The sequence below is a fragment of the Lontra canadensis genome, unplaced genomic scaffold, assembly GCF_010015895.1.
Source record: "Lontra canadensis isolate GAN:19392208 unplaced genomic scaffold, GSC_riverotter_1.0 scaffold118, whole genome shotgun sequence".
Classification (NCBI taxonomy): Eukaryota; Metazoa; Chordata; class Mammalia; order Carnivora; family Mustelidae; genus Lontra; species Lontra canadensis.
Genome location: NW_022631112.1, coordinates 2,237,523 through 2,259,120, shown reverse-complemented (window position 1 = coordinate 2,259,120; position 21,598 = coordinate 2,237,523). Strand labels below are relative to the sequence as shown.

The 21,598-nt window shown below is 49.4% G+C and overlaps 1 protein-coding gene across 3 annotated transcripts in view; it reads left to right on the top strand.

Moving 5' to 3' along the window:
- ELF5 (E74 like ETS transcription factor 5) overlaps nt 1–21,167 on the top strand; it is a 41,838-nt gene extending 20,671 nt beyond the window's left edge. For all 3 annotated transcript variants that reach the window (XM_032841021.1, XM_032841019.1, XM_032841020.1), the window contains exons 3-7: nt 7,074–7,307; nt 10,314–10,364; nt 17,692–17,760; nt 19,310–19,505; nt 19,949–21,167. In XM_032841021.1, the coding sequence (XP_032696912.1) occupies nt 7,074–7,307; nt 10,314–10,364; nt 17,692–17,760; nt 19,310–19,505; nt 19,949–20,045 (647 nt within the window). In that variant the 3' untranslated portion in view covers nt 20,046–21,167. The remainder of the gene's footprint in view (nt 1–7,073; nt 7,308–10,313; nt 10,365–17,691; nt 17,761–19,309; nt 19,506–19,948) is intronic.
- Nucleotides 21,168–21,598: the final 431 nt, after the last annotated feature.

Sequence of the window (21,598 nt, the reverse complement as noted above, 5' to 3'; positions counted from 1 at the left end):
GGAAAAGAAAGGGAGAAAGGAATGATGTGTCCACTAGAAGAACAATGTCTACAGGAGGGCAGGGAGGAATAATCAGCTTAGTCCGGAAAACCAGCTGTCTTCACAACCTTTTTCAATGGCTTTAGCAGACAGCAGCCGATTCCGGGCCTGCCACGCGCTAACCACAAAGGATCAGACCTGCTCTTTGAAGCAGGCTTTCTGCCTAGCCTCCCTGCAAGACCCTGGAGTGGACTGTCACAGATTGCAAAATACTCTAGAATTTCATTAACTCCCTCAGGCCTTCCCTTCCGCTCTCTCAAAATAAAGAACTAGCGATACTGGAAAAGTTGATCGAAGTGTGCAGGGCCGGCTGTCTGACCTTGACAAGCGTATGATACTTTTTAAAGATGATTTCTCCACTGAAGTTCTGACAAGTCATGGGGTACCCTGACCTCACACCTCGTTTCTGGCTCTCCGCCGTGAACCTCCACACACCCACTCATCCTTCCCCTGTTTGCTGAGGTGACCACGCCGACATGCGGTGCCCCTCTGCTTTGGATTCTGGTTTCCACTTTGTAGCAGAACTTTCTAGATTAGGGCCATTCCAGGGGTTCCTGAGAGGTCCCTCAGGGCCCTGGGTGATGGTTCAGGAGGCCGGGCTCTAGCTCCTGCTCTCCATCCCCGCCGTCAAGCAAAGCTCTTGCACCTCAAAGGCACTAAGTTCCAGCAGCAGGAGCTGGAGAACACTTACATGACCTACTTCCGGTCCTGCCACTTCCTCAGAGGACTTGGTGGCATGTGGGGGGGGGAGGGTTCACATGAGCACAGAGGACAGCATGCTAACTGCTGCATCCTAGGTGCTCGAAAAATGTGTCAGCTGTTGCTATACCTTGGGAAATTTTATTTAAAGAAAGAATTTTATCTGAAAAGGTGCAAAGCCTTTCGGGTATTAACATCCAGAAGATCGGGGACAAGGCATTTGGGTGCTACGTGGGCTTTTCTCAGCAAGATTCATGTGCTGGGTATAGAAGTCCAAAAGCTCATGCAAGAGTCTAAGAATTTCTAAATCAAAACCAGACAAATCAACAAAATCACTGAAGAGTGTCAGGTGGGCCCGTTTTCATGATCCTATCCTGGGAGCAGCTCCAGAGAGAGACCTCAGCACTCACCACAAGCAGCCCACCCTCCACACGCCTGAGCCTTCTGGGCAACTGGGGCTTAAGGACCACTCTGGGGCGTGGTGCTCCCTGTGCCTTCCCAACCCCACATGCCCCAGGCTGTAGCTCTATGCTGATCCCCACCTGCCCTTCTAGTCTCTTCTCCATCCAGTTCCTTAAACTACTCTGGACTTCCCTCCCATTCCACCATCTCATGGTCTAAATCATTCCACAGGCTTGGAAGGAATGCCAAGAAGGGCTGTTGGATGGAGCTCAACCATCTCTGGGAGGAAACCTGGAAGCAATTTTTCATTTCAGGCTCCCCTTGCCCATAAAGTCCTTCCTTTTGGTGACAAAGCCACAATTGATGATGTCCCGTGCTACCCAGTCCACTCGCCTGCTCTCTCCAGTGCCGCCCCAGGCAAAAAACTTTCCCAACTCCCTATGCTAATAAATCATACTAATTATGGTCCAGGCTGTCAAACTCGGGCCTTCTCTGACCCAGACTGTCTGCCTCCCCACGCCGAGCCCTGGGCTTGCTTTGTTCTGCTTGTCCCTCAGCTAGACCAAGGCTTCAGAGGGAGGAAGGCCTCATTTCCCTGGAGAACAAACGCAGTCTCAAAATAGTAACGAATTACAGGTGACTTGTATTGAAGGCTTACTGTCCTCCAGATAACTGGGCTATGTTCTTTACGTGTATCATTTCTTTTCCTTTTCACAGCAAACTTCCTACGAGGTATGCACTATTGTTCTTGTCTTGTAGAAGGAAGCTGAGGTCCAGGGAGGTTAGGAAACTCCTTTAGGATTTCACAGCTAATATGATGAGGAGGCAGAACTGCAAATCGGGAGGTCCTGTCCCCAGCCCACGCTCAGTTAAATCCACACAATCCTCAGCTCTCTTCCAGGCCCCTCCCTGCAGGTCCCTTCCTCTTCAGGTCATTTGATGGAACCATGGAATGGAGGATGGGAACGAGAGTCTGATTGAATTCCGGGAGCTGGAAGGTTCATTTAGCATCACAGAGCTTCTCACCGAGGCTCCCCGATCAGCAGAGGAGAAAGACCGAGTTCTCCTGCAGAAGGTCCGGGGACCTAACTCAGGGCTCTAAGCTCAAACAACTCTCACAATCTCCGGTCTCACCAATTTTGCATTCTGCTGCATATCTATGTTGTTGTAAGAAGAAAAGTCAAACTCTCCCCCACATTTCTGCTTCAAGGGAGGTTCCCCCAAAATGAACAGTGCTGGTCAATGTAGAAAGGGCTCAGGGGCAGCAATCCATTTGGAAGAGATGGCAAAGGGACTGATCTAGAATTTTTTTAAGAGCACTTTGCCTAAGATTCAGAAGACCACAGGTGTCTATAACAAAGAATGAAAGTCGCGGATTACTGGACCCACTCTCTGGCATTTCCACGGGAGATGCACAGGCATTAATCATGTGGGCACAGTTACCCTTGTCACCCTCTGTCCACTGTAGGCGAGGGGGATGGGAATTAGCCCCTGCCCCTCCACCCCAGTGTCAGAAGCATGGGTCTCATGTGTGACCTGAGCATCAAGCATTTTACAAAATCACACAGACTGGCCAGTATCCCCACATTTTGAGCAGTATTGGCCACCTCACTCAAGCTGGCTATTCAAGGACAAATGAGCTTCATTTATAATATATCTTCCTCAGTTTTTGTAAAGAAAATAAATCCAAATCTCTAGAAAGGAACAAAGTGACTGACCTACACAGACACACACACAGACACACAGACACACACACACACACACACACGCGCGCACACACACACACACACAACATATTAGAAGTATTTGAGAAAGTATAAAGTAGTTATATGGCTAGCCCCAATATTAACAAGTATACATGAATGGTATTTAATGAGCACTTACTACATGCCTGCCTCTGTTCTAAGCACCTTCCGTGGACATTCCCTGCTGACTGTGTGGGCATTTGGGTGTGCCTCCCATGCTCTACCGGCTTAAGTGCTCCCTCTGAATTTAAACACATCCCAAGTTATAGCATCACTTGTGAGAATTCCACCCCCTCCCCCGGAATTGCTGAAAACCCCCTTAGCTGCTCAGTTCTTCCTCTCAGTGTAGCTGGCCCTTGAACAAATGTCCTGACCTACTTCCAACTTCAAAGTTGCTGACTGAGACCATGCTTAATAGTGGCCTGTGGACATTTAGATTAAGGGTACCAGGTAGGGGAAGTGGTTCATCCCCAACCCCGTCCACACAGGCAGAAAGGTTTCAATGCTCAGCTTCTCCAAAGGGTTTTGGTTATTTTATAAATGCTCCATGCACTGAAAAAAACACTTTGTATTTCCAGACAACACAATTTGTTAAAGATAACATATCCTGTGGGTGCATAACCCTACTTTTATTTACTCTGAGTTTATCTCTTCCAAGTGTCAATAGGGTCTTCATGTCACCACAGAGGTTGCAAACCTTGTCATCACCAGCATCTCATCCTTCTTCTGATTTTTTAAACCTCTTGTAACCTAAATTTATATATATGTAAAAGATATATATATGATATATATATATATCATATATATATCATATATATATATATATCATATCATATATATATATCTATATGTAATGTGTACGTATGCCTTTGTCCAAATCTTTTTTATTCAGTCTTGGAGATGTGTGTCCAACTTGGTCCTCCTCAACCAAGAATAGTGAGGCCATGATATGACACAAAATTCTCACATTTAAAGAGAGAAGAATTGCTTTGGACCTAACTTCCTTACTGACTAGCCATACAGCCCTCGTAGAGTCACACAATCCCCCAGAACCTCCTCTTCCTCACCTATAAAGTGGGGATAATGAGCCTTGGTCATTTGGCCAGTCTGTTACACTCATTGGGCACCCACAGCGGGGCAGGCCAGTCCCCAAGCACTCCTGACTCAGGGTGAGCAAAGCAGATCTGGCCAGCTGTGTGCAGTTCATGGCTGGCGGGGGGGGGGGGGGCTGTGAGGCATGAATCCTTCTGAGAAGGACACCTGAGGAGGTGTGGGCATGGGAGGTCTCTCTGAGATGGAGGCATGAGCTGTGGTCTTGAGGATGAGTAGGAATCAGTTAGGAGAAGGTAGATGGAGCCCTTGTTCTGGGCCAGGAGCAATCCTGAGGGAACGATGGGGCCAGATGAAGCAGAGGCCAGATGAAGCAGGCTTTGCTCACCTCTGTTGGTCTCACCTCTGCACCCCTCTAGTGAGAACAGGACCATAGAAACACACCACAACCAGAAAGCAGCCCATGATGCTGGCTCTCTTTGCCCTCCATGTAGTGAGAACAGCCATTTTCCTCTCAGCTCCCAAGGCTGGGGGAAGGCCTTTCCTGGTGAGGAGAGCCCGCCATTCTTGGCTCTGGCTCTGGCTTCCTTCCAGAAGGAGCCACACACAAAGCCTGCTCTGTGGGTGAGCTTCAAAGGAAAGAGCTAAAGGGAAGGTGAGCCTGCCAGCAACACCTCCTCATGTCAGTGCCCACCCCCACCCGGGCGTTTCTCCGAATCCTCTAGGCCCATTGGCTTCCAGAAACAACATGGCCCTCTTCACGTGCCAAAGAAAATAACAAGGGGGTGGAAGTAGAGAGAGGAGAAAATGGAGACTTGGCGAAATCTTTTCATGAAAAGAAATAAAGTCTGTCCTCCAAGTGCTGCACACCGATAGCCACTCTGTTGGGGGCTCAGCTCAGGACCAAGGACGGTAGAATTTCAAGGGTCATAAACATCCCTCATCAGAATACCAGGAATGTCAAAGGCCCCCTAGGTTTACTCAAGCCAGAAATCAGTAGATGAAAGTGCAGACCAGACCTGAGAATGGCCGCCCTATTTTCTCAGTAGACCCTATTGGCCGCAAGGGGCCCCCCACAGGCTAGTAGGCCAGCTCTAGGCAGCAACCAGCAAGTAAGGAGAGAGCCAGCCCCCTAATCTCCTTACCCACCAGGGACAGGTAACAACATTGACCTCAACCATCCTGGCAGAGTACCAAACCTTTACTCACATGCATATAAAATTCTGATTAAAAATGTAAGATAAATTAAAACAAATCTATTGTTTAAGTTGATAACCCCTCAATCCACTCCATGGTGGGAAAGGAGATTTCCGGGAGGGCTCTGAGTTTTAGGGCGAGCCTCAGTTTCCTCCTTTGTGAAATCATACTTGTTTAGGAGGATTTCAGGAACTTAAGCAGGGGACACACAGGAGTTGCTCCCACGGAAGCAATACCCCTGACAGGGCAGAGAACATCTCTCCTCCCTGGGATTGGAAGAGCCACAGACTCACTAGGGACAGTGGCAGTACGTGCAACATTATGGGAGAATCAGAATAGCCTGGTTGATATTTGCTGTGGTGTCTAGCTCATGAGTGACCTTTTCTGTCGTTCACATAGCCTGAGCCACACTCTCCTCTCCACCATTCTCCTCAGGCCTTCTCACTCTCTCTGGTTCTCTGTCTGCCCCTGCCTCTCCCTGTTTTGTCTCTTCTCTGCCCTGATGCTCCGAGGACCAGTATGACGGAATGGGAAGAGCGATGGCTTTCAAGTTCTGACTAGGGTTTAAATCCTAGCTCTGCCACACACTTGCTGTGGGTTTTAGGGCAAGTCCTCTGTGACCCTCAGGTTCAAAATCTGTTATCTTCCAGGGGACAAGGACCAAACCTCTTACCATGAATCTTTAGCTCACAATTTGTTGCTTCACACGTAACAGGTGTTCAGTGACCATCTTAGTAATCGCATTAGAATATTCCATGCTCTGTTCTAAATACTTCCGCATATAGTAGCTCATTTAATCCACAGAACAATTCTATGACATAGGTGTTATCATTATCCCATCTTGCCAATGAGGAGACTAAAGCTCATTTACTGAACGAATGAATGAATAAATGAATGAGCACCATGGCAGCCACAAGACTTGTGTGTCAGAGGGGACTAACCAAATGCCTGGTATCTCACTTCCTCCACACCCCTTGTATGCCACCCTTTCTGTTTCTCCTTGCATTGGGACAGATCTGTGGTACACCCAATCTCTGTTCCAAGCCAGGCCCATGGCCATTTCTCAGCCTCCCAGACAAAATGGTGCCCACCTCTGTCTGGGTTTGTATGGGGCTCCTTTGAAGGAGTCTCAGCTTTGGGATGGAAATTCCTCAAAACATCATCAAAACCACAAAAGCAACAATACAACCGGCTCCCCGACTTCTCTCCTCTCCACAGCTCCCTTGGCCTCTGGGCAACGTCTCACCAGCTTGAGGCCCTTGGCCCAAGAGGACCAGAGGCAGTGCACAAACCGGCAGCTGGTGTTGGCAACTGTGCCTAAGAGCAGAGGGAATCAAATCGGCTTCAAATTGTGCCCGGCACACAGTAGGCATTTAGTAACTCTCAAACTGGTTGATCGTTTTCTGGGCACTACATAGCCTACACATGTCCACTCCGAACTGTGTAACAGCCCTGTGAGTTGGGCATATTATACCCATTGCAAAGATGAGGAAACTGAGGCTTAACTGTCTATGGCCTTGCCCAGATCAAAAGCAGCCCAGCTTGGGTTTGAACCCAGGCTTGTCAGGCGCCAAAGACTGAGCTCTGGATACCCTTTTGTTTGAAACCCAACCACACTGAAGGGCCTTGTTCTTCCCTTTCTCCTCTAGTCCCCCTTTCCAAGTACCAAAACTAGGCCCCAGCACTCCCAAGCCATGACAGGTTTTCTCGCAGGTCCATCTCTCTCCTGGCCCAAGGTGGACCCGGAAGATCCAGTCTCTTCTGGGTTGTGCAGTGGAATAGATAAACCTGGGCCCCCAAAGAACACCCCAAAGCCGGAGGCCCTTTTAACTTACAGCCAAGAGATGTAGATGATAACCTGGTGGGAGCCTCCTTCAGGGGGCCCCCTGGACACTTTCCTGGGGACCGCGGTCCCTCACTTGTCTCTCTCTCCTGCCGTAGCCTGCGACTCCTACTGGACGTCCGTCCACCCCGAGTACTGGACCAAGCGCCATGTCTGGGAATGGCTCCAGTTCTGCTGCGACCAGTACAAGCTGGACGCCAACTGCATCTCCTTCTGCCACTTCAACATCAGTGGCCCGCAGCTGTGCAGCATGACACAGGACGAGTTCATCGAGGCGGCCGGCATCTGCGGGGAGTACCTCTACTTCATCCTCCAGAACATCCGCTCACAAGGTCAGTGTCTGGGACCGGCCTCGGGGAGGGGGAGGGGTGGGAGGTGGGGCCACGTGACCGCGGGAGGTCCTTCCCCACCTTGACACTCACACCGGGGATCTCAGGAACTGGAACGCCCCTTAACCCACATTTCTCAATCCCTGGAAGTGCTTGTTTGCTAGAACTAGAGACTGTAGGTCAGAAGGAGCAAGTTACAAGGAAGCAAGTTGAGTACTTTCTTAGCAAGAAAAGAAAACCTAAAAAGACATTCAGGAACCAGGCAGATACAACAAAATAATGTATTCTGTTAAGATTTGCCACCAGAAGACACGGGGGGAAAGGGGGTTTCTGTTCGACTTTTCATTAGGCAGGAGGAGAAGAAAATGAACTAGACCCTTTCCCTTTCCGTTTCCAGAAGAGACATTGACATTTCATCCGCGCTTGCCTAATGGTCAAGGATCAAACGGCCGGAAGGTGGCGCCAGTGGGATTAGTTAACATTTCATGAGGCCCCGCAAGACCAGAATGTGGATGAACAGGTGTTTTCAGACTGGAAAGGTTTATTTGAGAACGTGTAATTCTGTGTCCCCATGTCACAGATAAAGGAACTAAGGTCCCAAGCAATCGGGTGACTTCTTCAAGGTCACACAGCACACACAGCTGCTTTATGGAAAGTCAACACAAAGGAAGGACTTTTGAGTTTGGAAGGATCTGGGTTGTAACCCTGACTGACTCCAGCACTCTGAAGCCACAGGTCCTCTGTCTCGTCTGGACAGTGAGATAATAACACACACCTTCACGGGTGACAGGACTCTGTCAAACAGGACCCGAAGCAGCACATAAAGATGCAAATGTAGTAAATGGCAGCTGTTTTTGTCATTATGAATATAACCAAGGGGAAAGATATTTTAAAAAATAAAGGAATCACATCTCAGTTCAATTTTAAGAAAGACTTCTAAAAGTTAGCCTCTTTTTTTTTTTTTTTTTTTGAAAGACTGCTTCAGGAAGATACTAAAGATAAGAAGCTCTCCATCACTAGAGATAATCAAGCAGGCTAATCGCCCCCTGATTGATGGGATGCGGAGGCAGGGATTCCTGTTTGGCCAGGAAACCACAGAGGATCTTCCAACTCTAAAATTCTTTGCTTCCCCTTTGCTCTCCCCCATCATGGGTGCCCAAGGGCAGGAAAGCTATAGATGTTGGCCCTGGGCCACTTACTTCTCAGCTTCTGCCTTGGGAGCCACGACCCACCAGGGGTGAGGAAGGGACCAACAGACCTTCTGTCCATCGTTGTCCAGTCTTGGCTTTGTGACAGCCAGTGACAGCACCCTGCCAGGAGCAGTGGCCCAGAGCATAGAGTGGGCCCTCCGCAAAAAGGAGAAAGTTTGAATAAATCACAGCAGCTCAGGGAGGGGCTCCATTCAGAACCTTCTGAGGGAACCGCTTAGCCGGAGAATCCCCAGGCCACGGAGAGGGACGTGTTCTATCTTGAAAGGGGATGCAGCTTGGCATTGCCAGCCTTTGCCAAACATCACGTCAGTCAAGTTTGTCTCCAGACCCTTGCAGCCCCTATGCTGGGTTCTCTCAGCCTGGGCGCCTCCCTTCCCTGACACTGTTACATCCCCGAGTCCCTATTTTGGGCACCGTCACCTCAGGACCCACACAAAACAAGCCAAACACAATTGTTTTTCCAACAGGCTGTATTTTGCCTCTTATTCTGAGGCATCCCTGGGGTCACTAGGCCAACTCCAGTGGAGGAATTTCAGGCCAGGGTCCTTACCGTGTGGAGTAGAACTACCTACACACCACGCCACTCCACGCTGAAATTCCTCCTTCAATGTTCCTCAAGCAGGAATGTACACTGCGTATCGCGACCATAATACATGTGTTGAGACCAGAGTTTACAGCATCTCAGTGTTCCCAGGACACGCTGTCTCACCTGTTACCACAGACTAATTATTATCAGCACTTCATTCTCAAAAGCATCTGCATTTGTACAATAAATTAGATGGTAATCTGATTATTACCTCGTTGAGGCCTTTTTTTACTGCCTGGATTAGGACTCCGGCAGTTTGGACAGCAGAAGGAGTTACACGGGGGTAGGGCCCAGTGTGATATCTGGCTCAGGAGGCATCTCAATAGAATTCGAGGGCCCAGAAACACGGGGACACTGGTCACTGGAGGGTGAGGCCAGCAGGGAGGGCGGGGGGCCGTGAGTGGCTTCCACGGTGGGAGTGGAATGGGTCAGTCCTCCAACCTGTTCTTAGGCAGCCCTCCAGGCAGAGTGCGCCCAGGAGCCCCGGCTGACTGGAACCCATCAGAAAATGGCACATTTTCTGAATAAAACAGTTACAAATGTGTCCTGTTCCAGGCCCCTCAGTCAGTGGAAGTTAATCCTATTGGACACCAAGCTAGAAAAGACATGTCCCTTGGCCTGTGCCTCCTTGTGGTAACTTGATTTGAGACTCTTAATCCGCGGCCCCCAGCCCACCCCATTCTTCAGAGGAGCAAACCAAGGCCCCAACATAATCTCCCAAATTCTTATTACAGCCTCTTGGTGGGTCTTGCACGCCTTTAAGCTTCCTATGTCGGTCTGCCCCCTGACAGATAATAATGGCATTCAAACCCCCAAGGGATTGGAGGCCCCATCACAGACCACGGACCCTGCGAGCTGAAGTGGAAGGGGAACTCACTCAGTGGGAGTCTTGTCACAGTCTGCCCGGAGACTGAGTGAGGTCACACTAGGGGCAGTGACACAGCCCACCTCAGTCAGGGCCCAGGTCCCCCTGCTGGAATGCCTGGCCCCGGGCCCCGCTCCAGGAGCCCTTTAAAAACTAGGAGACTGTCCTCTCTCAAAGGTGCCTTCAGCATGGCCTAGTAAGAGCCAGGTGTTCTCGAAGGTTCTTTCTGAAACAAAACTACCCAGCAGAGGGGACAGTTAAGTGTTCCCCTTCTCCCAGGCAGCCCCTCTCCAGGCGGGAAACCAGGATCGTCTGGTACAGTTTGTGGACTTCTTTTTCCTTCCCAGGTTACTCCTTCTTTACTGACACTGAAGAGACCAAGGCTGCCATCAAAGACTGTAAGTAACCAGGTTCAGGCGGCCCAAGGCGGTGGTGCCCAAGGCCACCGGTGGGCGCATGGGCTTGACGGTTCTTTTTTTACCACAACCAAGAAGTTGATGACCGAAACAGTCACAGACCAGGAGAAGACAGCAGGGAAAATGTGGGGGGCAGAGCGTGGGGTCTGGGTGTACAGATTCCTCGTCCTCCCCCAGACTCAGTTTCCCTATCTGTAAAACAGAGCGACCCTCCCCAGTTGTGGTGAGTTAGAGAAACAGTACATATGAAGTGTCTGTGACCCAGATGCTCCAAGTACGGCTCTCTGTGAACAACAATTACCATAATGACAACCCCAGGGGGCTCCGCAGTGGACAATGTCTCTATCCAAGCTCACGAAGCTTTGTAATTCTAAGATGATGGAGGCCCTCCAGCGGCCTGTTGATTCTGAGAATTAACACTGTCTCGCTTTTGCAGATGGAGGTTTAGGCTTTCATTGTTTTAAACAGGATGATGTTGTTGCTTTTGGTTCCTGAGTGCCACACGATGGCCCTGGCCTCGGGGCCACTGGGAGACGTGGGTCCTGGGCAGGCCCCTTCCCTCTGTGGACTTCAGTCCCTTTAGCGGCAGAGGGAGGACAGAGTATTGGGGGGGAGGGGAGGAGTCCCGAGGCCTCAGAGGGGCCGACATGGAAGGATGGTTTCTTATGACATTTTTCCTGTCCTGAGAGTCCCAAGCAATCAACTGAGGATTCAGGTTATCTGGTTAAAGCAGGTTATCTCATTCAGAGTTTTAGCACAGGAATAGTTGGGTCCATCAAGCCCACGCTGCAGACTTACAGAGGCCCGCCGTGCCCCACAGACCCTCACGGCCCTCCTAGGAGCAGCTCTGCCTTCAACATGAGGTTTCCCCACTCTCAGGCCAGAGGGCAGAGCCTCTCCTCCTGCCTGTGAACAAAGCTCCCATGGAGTTTCCTGGCCCGGCCTGGAATCCCTTCCCATCCATCCACAGTGGTCTGTGGCATACAAACCCTGCTGAACCACCCAGCCCAGTCCAGGCAAAGCCCCTCAGAAAGAAAGGAGCCCACTGAGGCCCGGGGGCCATTACTGATTCTGTCTAGGGGCTCGATCCCAGGGCAGGTACCTGCCATACTCCTGAGCAGCAGAGAGTTTGACCAGTGCCTCTGCCTATAAATGGGTATCTTTTTGCCAGCCTGCCTGCCTCACAGCTCAGCAGAGATAGTGTGTCCCATAAGTTCTTTAAAACTTGTTACCTGAGTATAGGCCGAGCCCCAATTAGAGTCATGGCAATGATAATAATAATAATAATAATAATAACAATAGCAGTAATAATAATAATGGCAGCTAGCATTCACCAAGTGCTTAAAATGAGCCAGGCCCCATGCTAGAATCTTGGTAAAGTTCAGGTAATCTTTCTCATAACCCTGTAAGACAAGACCTTGTACCACAGAGCAACTAAAGCTTAGAGATTAAAGGTGACAAGGTTAGGAAGGTGACCAATAACCCAGGTGTGGCTAAATCTGAAGCACTTAACCCCTTCTTTCCCTCATGCATCCCTGCCTTTCCCTTTTCATTCATTCAGCAAACATTTAGTATACACTTACCATGAGCCAGGCCCAGGCACCTACTATGTGCCATGGCTGCACCAACGAGTGCAACCTTGGTCTTTCCCTTATAAAGCAAGCAGAGAGAGAGAAAGATGTTAAACAAATAATCCCTGTTGTAAGTTTGCAATGGCTAAGTATGATGATACTAAAAAAGAAAAGGACAGGGTAATGTGTTGTGTGATGGGGGACAGATTACATTTCAACTGGGGACAAGGGAAGAACTCCTGGAGGAAGAACTATTTAAATTAAGCCTAAAGGATGAGCAGAAGTTAGCCAGGAAGAGGGAAGAAAAGGGTACAGGGCATGAGCAGCAAGTGCAAAGGCCCTGAGGCAGGAACGGTTTTGGAGTCCTTGAGAAAGAATCAAAAAACTAGTACCAGGAGGCTTGATGCAGTAAGCAGTAGCCACAGGCAGCCATGAAGTTTAATTAAAATTAAATAAAGTGAAAATTCAGCTGCTGAGTCACATTCCAAGTGCTCAATAGCACAGGCAGCTAGTGGCTACCATTCGGGACTGCTCAGATTTCCAGCTTCATGGGTCTCCTGGATAGCACCCTGGTAGATCATCAGCGACAACAGCAGGAGGAGGAATGGAAGCTGAGGCCAAGAGCAGGGCAGGAGCAGGTCACATACGGCTTTTGAGTTTGGATTTCATTCTGAGCAGACTTGGAAGCCACTGAAAGAGGAAACAATAAAACCTCATCTGTATTTTAAGAGGATCCCTCCAGATTGCTGTATCTGGTCAGGAAGGAGCCCAGCCAGGAGGCTGCTATCCAAGAGGCAGAGTGATGGTGGAGGCCCAGACCAAGTGATGGGAGGGATGGAGAGAATTTTCTGGAGATAAAGGTGGTGATAAGACACGGGCTCTGAACTGGCATCTCTATGGAGACAAACCCTTCGTGATGGCAGCTGCCCCAGGCTCTGCCCCATGCAGGCCTTGCCAGGCTTACCAAAGAGAGAGGCACCTTTTCTAGACCAAATTCAGGGCTAAGTGGTCCGTGAGCACACCGAAAAGCAGCACCACAGCTCTGCCAAATGGCGGCCTCCATTGCCACAGTCAGGAAACCATGGTCTTCCCATGTGGCCCCTGAGGCCCATCTCTGGCTCCCCCACAGCTCTCCCAAAGCAGAGCCCCCAACATATGGTTTAATAACGAAGACAATGTACTGACAGATTATCCAATGAGCCTGTTCTAGAAAATCCAGGATGTATGATCACGATGCCTATGGCCCGGCTGTTGTTTCGTGATCTTTGTCACCCCCAATGCAGAAAGGAGATGTGCTGGCCAGAGGCCAAGGCCGGGCCAACAAGGACAGCTGACATCCTAGGGCTGCAAGCAGCGTTCCCATCAGTCTGCAGCAAAGACGAACATCTACCCTGACCGCCTATGGAGCCCTGTGCCCCGGGCATCGCCGGGCGGAGGGTTTTACCTGCTCTAACTCACTGAATCCTCATTCTAACTCCTTGAGGTAGGATGCTTGCCCCCATTTACATCTGAGGAAACCAGAAGAGTAGGAACTTGCAAAGAAGTGTACAGATGAGATTCCAACTCATTTTCTCGACGTCTGTGCTTCTATACATTGGGCCATTCACCACATGCATACACACGCACACACGTATGCACTCCCATATACACATGCACACACATATGCACTTATGCACACACACACACATGCTCATATGTACACACACGCACACACATACGCACACACAGGTGCACATACCTCTAAACCCTTCCCTTCATTCCACTGCCCACCTCAGCTGAGATCCAAGGCTCCAGACTCTTCTAGGTTTGGGCCCAGGTCTGCAGTGACCCAGAGAACAAGATGATTTTTAACTCAGTACCTGTGGAAAGGGCCCAGCCCCGACAAGCTCTGAAGCCATCGGGCTGGCCCAAGTGATACCCCCCAGCCACTTGCCACTTGTCTCTGCTCCCCCCCGACCCTTTTCTCACCCCCACTGCCAAAATGCCAGAAAACCAAGCCTGCAGGCCTCGGGTTGCCCCAGGAACCTTCTGTTCTGAGGCTTAGAGCTTCTCCTCCTGGCACAGAGGGTGGGCTCTCTAGCAGCCCTCGTGGCCTAGGGACATCAAGAGCTGGTTTTGGAAACTGCCCCTCCAGCCCCCGTCTCTGCTTCGGGACTTCAGTCAATGACCAAGAATATATCCTGTGGCCACTTTTCAACAGTCTCCAGTCTCAAGGCACCGAACCTCTCCAAGTCGCACAGACAGCAGAGAGCCCAGGCTACGTTGCCCCACACCAGGCACCGCCCAGCTGCGGGGACCCCTCTGACAGGAAGATAGTTCGGAGTCGGGGGAACTGTCGCCAGTGCACAGGGGACATCTGCAGGGGAGTTCAGTGGGGTCCGGGGGCTGCCATGGAGGTTGTGACTTGGTGACCCCTCTCAGCCCAGCTATGCTGGTGACAGCTACTATGCCTTTGCCCCCATGGCCACCCCACGGCCACCCCCAGGAGAGCGAGCTGGACCCGGGAGTAGCATCAAAGCCACCACTGGGAACTGGGAGCAGACAACATAGGGACATCTCTGACAAGACCCACAAGGAGAAACCCCCCACGGGCCACACAACTCCACATCACACTGACCTGTCCCGGGATCCGCCCACCAAGCCAAAGATCCCTCATCCGCGGCACACAGGAGAAATCCCACACATGAAAAGGGCGAGGTTTCCCTCCCTCTTCTTGCCATTTTGGCATTTCAGGGCAAGCTTTCGGTCTTCTCACCGCTTCAGAATTCACCTGGGTTTATCTCGCGCCTCTGTTTGCGTTCTCTCCTCTTCAAAGATGAAGTTGAAGCAGCGCTCGGCGTGCCCTGCAGGTGGCGCCAGGCAGCACGGCGCTCCGCAGGCAGAAGGGCCGCCCGCTCGCCTCCAGTCACCGCCCTGCTGGCCCTGCCCAAGTGCTTGCACCCCTTCCGCCCCTGCCCAAGCGCTCACACCCCCTCCGCCCGGCGGCTCTGTCAGCTGAGTCCTCCAGGGCCTCCATTTGGGCTTTGCACACCCCTGCCTGGGTGCATGGACCTGGTGTTCCCCATCGATGCGTTTCCAGCCCATAGCCCGTGAAAAAGGTGCAGAGAGCACCCTGAAAGCTGAAGGCCCGCGTTCCTGTCATTGTTCGTTCCAGCGGACATGCGCCGTAGCTACTAGAGCCGAGGGCTTAAGGCCAGTGGGCCTGGGTGCAGAGTTGGGCTCTGCCCCTGGCCTGGTACGTGACCAGAACTGTGCCCGGCAAACTTCCCCGGGGCTGGCTGCTTGCCCACTCCTCTTCCGGAGTCTTGTCCACTGGCTCTAATTAAGAGTGCAAGGTTGCTCACCCCCCTTCTCCTACCCCCAAGGTCTCCCTACCCTCACCCTGCTTCAGTATTCTCCACAGTTACTGCTTGTTCATTAGATGTTTGTACCCACTTGGATGTAAGTCCCCAAGAGGAGTGACTTGTTTCGGCCTGTGCCTCCCGCACCAGTGAGCACACTGTGGCTCAACGCTCATGAATGAATGAGCGAATGAGTGCATGAGCTGCGGTGAGCCTCACTGTGCCTCCATTTACTTCTCTGTAAAATGGGCATAGAAATAGACGTTCATCACAAGGATGGGTGAAATTGAGTGCCTGGCGATAGTAAACACTCACCAAACACAGCTAATAATTATTCACCAAGTGTGCATTGAACACCTACTATGAAAGACAAGATAGAGTAGTAATTCTGAGAACAGACCTGCTCTGGTTCAAGCTCTGCCTCCACCACTCTGGATAAAATTCTTAGACTCTCTGGGCTTCAATTTCCTCCTCCATAAAATAGAGGTAGCCCTAGTCCCACATAGGGTGGCTGCAGGGACTGAAACAGATAATGTATGTGAAGCACTTAACAGGCATCTGGCATTTAGTAAGTGCTCTATAGTAGAGAAGAGACGAGGTCTGTCCTTACAGTGGTGTGGACTAGTGCTGTGATACTAAGGAACACACCAGTGTGTGGAACAGAGAGGGGATCTAACCCAGACGGAAAGTTCAGAGAAGACTTTCTGAAGAGGTCTGGAGAGTACAAGTCAGCTCAGTGGAACTAGGGAGCAGGGAGCCATGCAAAGGCCCTGAGGCAGGAGAAAGCCAAGCAACACTGGGACCCTCTAAACCAACAAAAGGGAAGAAGTTGGGCAGCAGCAGCAGAGAAGGCCAGATTGCTGAGTGGGGATCAGTCTATCAAAGTCCTAACAAGCGTGGCGGCCTTCATCTGAGAGACAATGGGGAAGCAACCGCAGGACGGTAAGCCAGGGAATGACATGAGCCAGTGGCACTGAGATTGCCCTGGGCAGCAGTGTGGTACACAAGACACTATTCCTTTCCTTGACAACATACTTATTCTTTTATCCAGATTATGACATAATATACCTACTAGACTATACCATGTATATGGTTGCTATAGACTAGCATCTGGTCTAGCGGCTGCCCAGTACATTACTGAGCACCTACTATGTGCCGTGCTCAGGGCTACATGTTTGGGGGATACCTCTGGAAACATCAATTCCTGACTTCTGGGGAACAGAGAGTGAACTAAATAAATAAATACACAATATCCTATGTTCGATGATGATAAGTATTGTGGCCAAAAAAATAATAAGGGAAGTAGACACAGAATGCTGGGTAGGAGTGAGTGTGTGTGATTCCACTGAGAAGGTGACTTGGAGTGAAGATTGAGAGGAGGGCCCAACCCATGGATATCCAAAGAAAGAGGCCTTAGGGCAGAGGGAGGGCATGTGCAAAGACCCTGGGGTAGAAGGTGAGGGGGAGTCTCAGAAAGAGGCAGGAGGCCAGTATGGCTAGAGCAAAGTGAGCCAGGGGAGCGGCAAGGCTGAGGATATTGGGCACTACCATTTTTTTTTTTTTTTTTAGATATCATATACTCCTTTGAAATAACGCTGTGCACATGTCTCAGATTATTACTTACAGCATGAGTCCTGACTGAGTTCTGTATTGAGTTGATGCCTTGCTCCCTGCTATTCCTAAGCTCTGGTCTCTTAGCTTTTACTCGTGTCCCTGCTAGTGTGTTCCCCACACACTAGTCACAGAAGTTCTCTTAAAATGTGTATCTTGTCAAACTCCCAAGTCTTCACTTTATTCTTTGAACAAAATCCCAAGTGCTTACTGTGGGCTGGCAAGGAAGGCCCCGTGGGCTCTGTGGGCAGCTGGCTTCCCCAGCATCATCATCTAACCCCCCTCCTCCCCGCCCCTGGGAACACCACATGCCTCAGTGGTTCTCTGTCTGTGCTGCTCCTTCCCTCTGGATGCCTCTCTAGCCTCCTCACATCAGCGTAGATGCCTCCTGCACACGAGGCCCTCCTTGGCCACTCTAAGCAGGCAGCCCCCACCAACCCTTCATTCTCTACCCCATGTCTTGCTGCTTTCATAACACTCACTATGGGGGACTTGTTTGACTAGTATTGTACCTTGCCCACGAATCCTTGAATTCCAAGTGCATGGGGACCAGAACTCTTTCTCGCTTATTCCCAGCACAGAGCCCAGAACCTGGCACCAGGCAGGTCCCTAGTATTTGAATACAAATGCTGCCCCCTTCAAAGGCAAACACCTCCGACCTCCTAATGACCCCCAAAGCGCCTCCTGTGGGATCTCCTACCACAAATGTGTCCCGTTCATAGTTGCTCATTTTGGTGTGATTGGAGGTCTGAACTCATTCTATTGCTGTAACTCGTTCTATTGCAGATGCTGATTCTAACTGCTTGAAAACAAGCGGCATCAAAAGTCAAGACTGTCACAGTCATAGTCGAACAAGTAAGTGTAGCGATGCCCTTCCTCATTTCTAATCTCCTAAAACCGTTCAGGAGACAAAGCACTCTAATAAGCTTGGACACTGAACGTTTGAAGGGGACCAGGGGCTCCCCAAAGAAAACAGCAGATAAACTGTTATCAGAATTACATTTCTTTTCACTTGGACATGGTGTTGTGAGAATTAAAATGGCGAAGCGAAGAAATTGTCTAACCATGGTGAATTTCTGAATAAGGGTTTATTTCTCCCGGTCTGCTAAGGGTCCTTCTCTCTCTCTATTGATTTATTTATTTGACAGACAGAGATCACGAGTAGGCAGAGAGGCAGGCAGAGAGAGGGGGAAGCAGGCTCCCTGTTGAGCAGAGAGCCCGATGTGGGGCCGATCCCATGACCCTGAGATCATGACCTGAGCCAAAGCCAGAGGTTTAACCCATTGAGCCACCGAGGCACTCCAAGGGTCCTTCTCTCTTAAGTCCTCAGGGACGATAGTAAACACTGGGTGTTAGCAATTCTCATAGCCTTTCCTGGCCCTAAGACAGACCTACCCAGGGCCGAATCAAGTCTGCCCCACTCGATGCCAGTCACTTTATTGTTAAACCATAATCCTCCAACTTCTCCCATGAGGTAGGTAACCCTCTGGTCCCATTTTACAGATAACTGGAGAGATTACGATTACAGAGCTACAAAGAGGTAAATTCAGGCCCCAAACCCAGGTGGTTGGACACTAGAACCGGTCTTAATGACAACTCTAATGGACCAAGAGAAACACCAGCTTCTCATGAAAAAATTCATTGTAGAATCAGTCTGCCAGACTGGCGTGGCTATGGAATATTAGTACCATCATACTGTCTGTCAGAAAGATCATATGACTGTCATTTTATTAATTCCTAAGAATTATTCCATAGTTCCACAGAGCAAGGACAGGCTGGGAGCCACGGTGTTTCTAGTCGGTATAAATTCGGTGTTCCTGTATGTGTATTTTATGATTGCTTTATTTTTTTAAAGATTCTATTTATTTGAGAGAGAGAGAGAGGCGGTGGGGTAGAAAGAGAAGCAGACTCTCCATTGAACAGGGAGCCCAATGCGGGGCTCGATCCCACGACCCTGGGATCATGACCTGAGCTGAAGGCAGACACTTAACTGACTGAGCCAGCCAGGTGTCCCTTACAATTGCTTTAATAGAAGAGAAATATTTCACAGCCCAATGCAGGTCCAAGTAGAGCACTTGGTCATAATATGGAAAATATCCCCATTTAAAAAGCCGCAATTCTTGGGATGCCTGGGTGGCTCAGTTGGTTAAGCCGCTGCCTTCGGCTCAGGTCATGATCCCAGCATCCTGGGATCGAGTCCCACATCGGGCTCCTTGCTCAGCGGGAGCCTGCTTCTCCATCTGCCTCTGCCTGCCACTCTGTCTGCCTGTGCTCATTCTGACAAATAAATAAATAAAATCTTAAAAAAAAAAAAAAAGCTGCAATTCTCGGAGTTAATGAGAAATGGTACAACTCTTAGAATTTTTTTTAACTGTTAAGTAACTTTTTTTTTCTTTCTCAAAAGGCCTCCAAAGTTCTCATCTATGGGAATTTGTGCGAGACCTGCTTCTCTCTCCTGAAGAAAACTGCGGTATTCTGGAATGGGAAGATAGGGAACAAGGTATTTTTCGGGTAGTAAAATCAGAAGCCCTGGCAAAGATGTGGGGACAAAGGAAGAAAAATGACAGAATGACGTATGAAAAGTTGAGCCGAGCTCTGAGGTGAGTTAATAGCATGAAACACCATGAGCCTTCGGGCAGAGTTATACAAAACGGCCAGCCATAGAAAATTAAAACTGTTTTTGCAGCTTTTTCCTTGATAATCGAAAGGTCATGAGACAACACTCTGGTTCTTAGTTACAGGTGGGATTATAGTTTGTAAATGGACACGCCGTCCTCATTCTTGGCAATGGCCCTGGGGATCACTCTGAATGCCGGCCGTCCCACACATACATACACAAAATGCGTTTTGATCTGAGCGTGGTGAGGCTTAGCCTTCAAGCTGTCTGGGAAAGGTTTAAGTGTAAGCTGATAGCAGGGTGTGGAAATACCAGGGTTACCGAAAACCAGCCTGGTCACCCGAGAGGAATGAGAAGAGTGTTTTTATTCTGTTGTCTTCCTGGGGTGCGGGTCTCCCCACATTTCTCTTCTGCTGTCTTTCTCAGGTACTACTACAAAACAGGAATTTTGGAACGGGTCGACCGAAGGCTAGTGTACAAGTTTGGAAAAAATGCACACGGGTGGCAGGAAGACAAGCTATGATCTGCTCCATCATCAAGCTCCTTCTACAGATTTCTTGTCTTCTCAAACAATCGCATCGCAATAGACATTTGAAAGTCTCGTTGTTGTTGTTGTTGTTGTTGTTGTGTCATCGTGTTAACCTGCAAATGTGCTAACATTTCTCCACCTCTCAGCTTCCATTCGGATTCAGAGTTGTTGTCTGCTCCCACGGTGAAGCAACCCTTTAAGGAATTCTGTGTTTTCTTATCCAAGGGAAGGAAGGAATGGTCTTTTGTGGTTCCCTGACAAACATTCCTCCCCTAATCGAGAGTTACAGAAACACGATAGCCCGTGCTGTTGGTGCTACTCTGAGAAAAAGGACCCACTTCTGCCATTTGAGATTCAACCAGGGGCTCCCCTTCCAAAGGCTCAAAAGTTTTCTCATATTTAACTGTGGCAGCTCGCAAAGGAAAAACAGGAAAAGTGACTCTTTGGTAGTTATTTTGGTAGGAGGGGGTGAGATGTGGGTAAGACAGACCTACTATAGATTTTAAATCATTAAAGCCAAATGCCATAGAAAAGTTTCTTAATTAATAAAAGAAAAGGGGACATGCTTTGTTGATTTTGTTTTTGTTTTTGTTTTTGTTTTGGACCCCATTCTGGAGGGCATGATTGGATTTAGCATAGGGAAATAATAAGCTTCCGAACCACAGTATCTTTGGGGGCATTCAGCCAACTCCCACAGCCATCTTTCTAGGGCCACACACTTAAAATTAGGCACATTATTAATTCCTACTGAGTTTATTTCCCCTCTTCTCCTGGTGGTGGTGGGAAGGGAGGGTAGCTGAGTTAGTCCACAGATCCTCGCACCAATTTCCAAATCACTACTGTTTCTGATCCGGGCCGTCAACACCACAAAACTGTAGCTTGTCCATTCTGTCTGCGGCCCAGACATTCAACCTTTATAGAACGGGCCAGGTCCTGATAACTCTGTAATGGCTGATTACCTGAGAAGTCTCCTTTGTTTTGTCTTCCTGGCATGTACTCAAGCTCTAAAACTATTTCCTTGATAAAAGAAGGAACGGTGAATTGCTATCAGTAAATGTTCACCGGTTAAAGTCTGCACTGACATCTCCTCATCGCTCACTGGTAGGGAAGTCATTGGTGACCTGCGATGAGGCCGTCTGCCCTGAGGACTGCTACCCCAGTAGAGTGGGGGGGCTCTGTGCAACCAGGCACTGAACCACGAGACAGGCTGAGGACCTCCGTGCTTAGAGCTTCACTTTGTAGCAATTTGTTTTTAAAAAAATGTGAATTACTGTAAAATAATCCATTTTTGGACTCGTGTTTTCCAGGTGGATATAGTTTGTAAACAATGTGAATAAAATATTTAACATGTTCAAGTGTCTCTGTGTTGTTAAATTCGGCAAGGCAGGCTCAGGAAAGCGATAGCGACCTAAAAAACCTTTGAGGACACTTCTGTTGCTTAGCATTTTGGAGATGGAGATTTTTAAAGAGCCCCAAAAGATGCAAGAAATATATGCAATGATCCTACCCACCACCTCTACATCCTAAGACAGAGGGTCCCCTTGCAA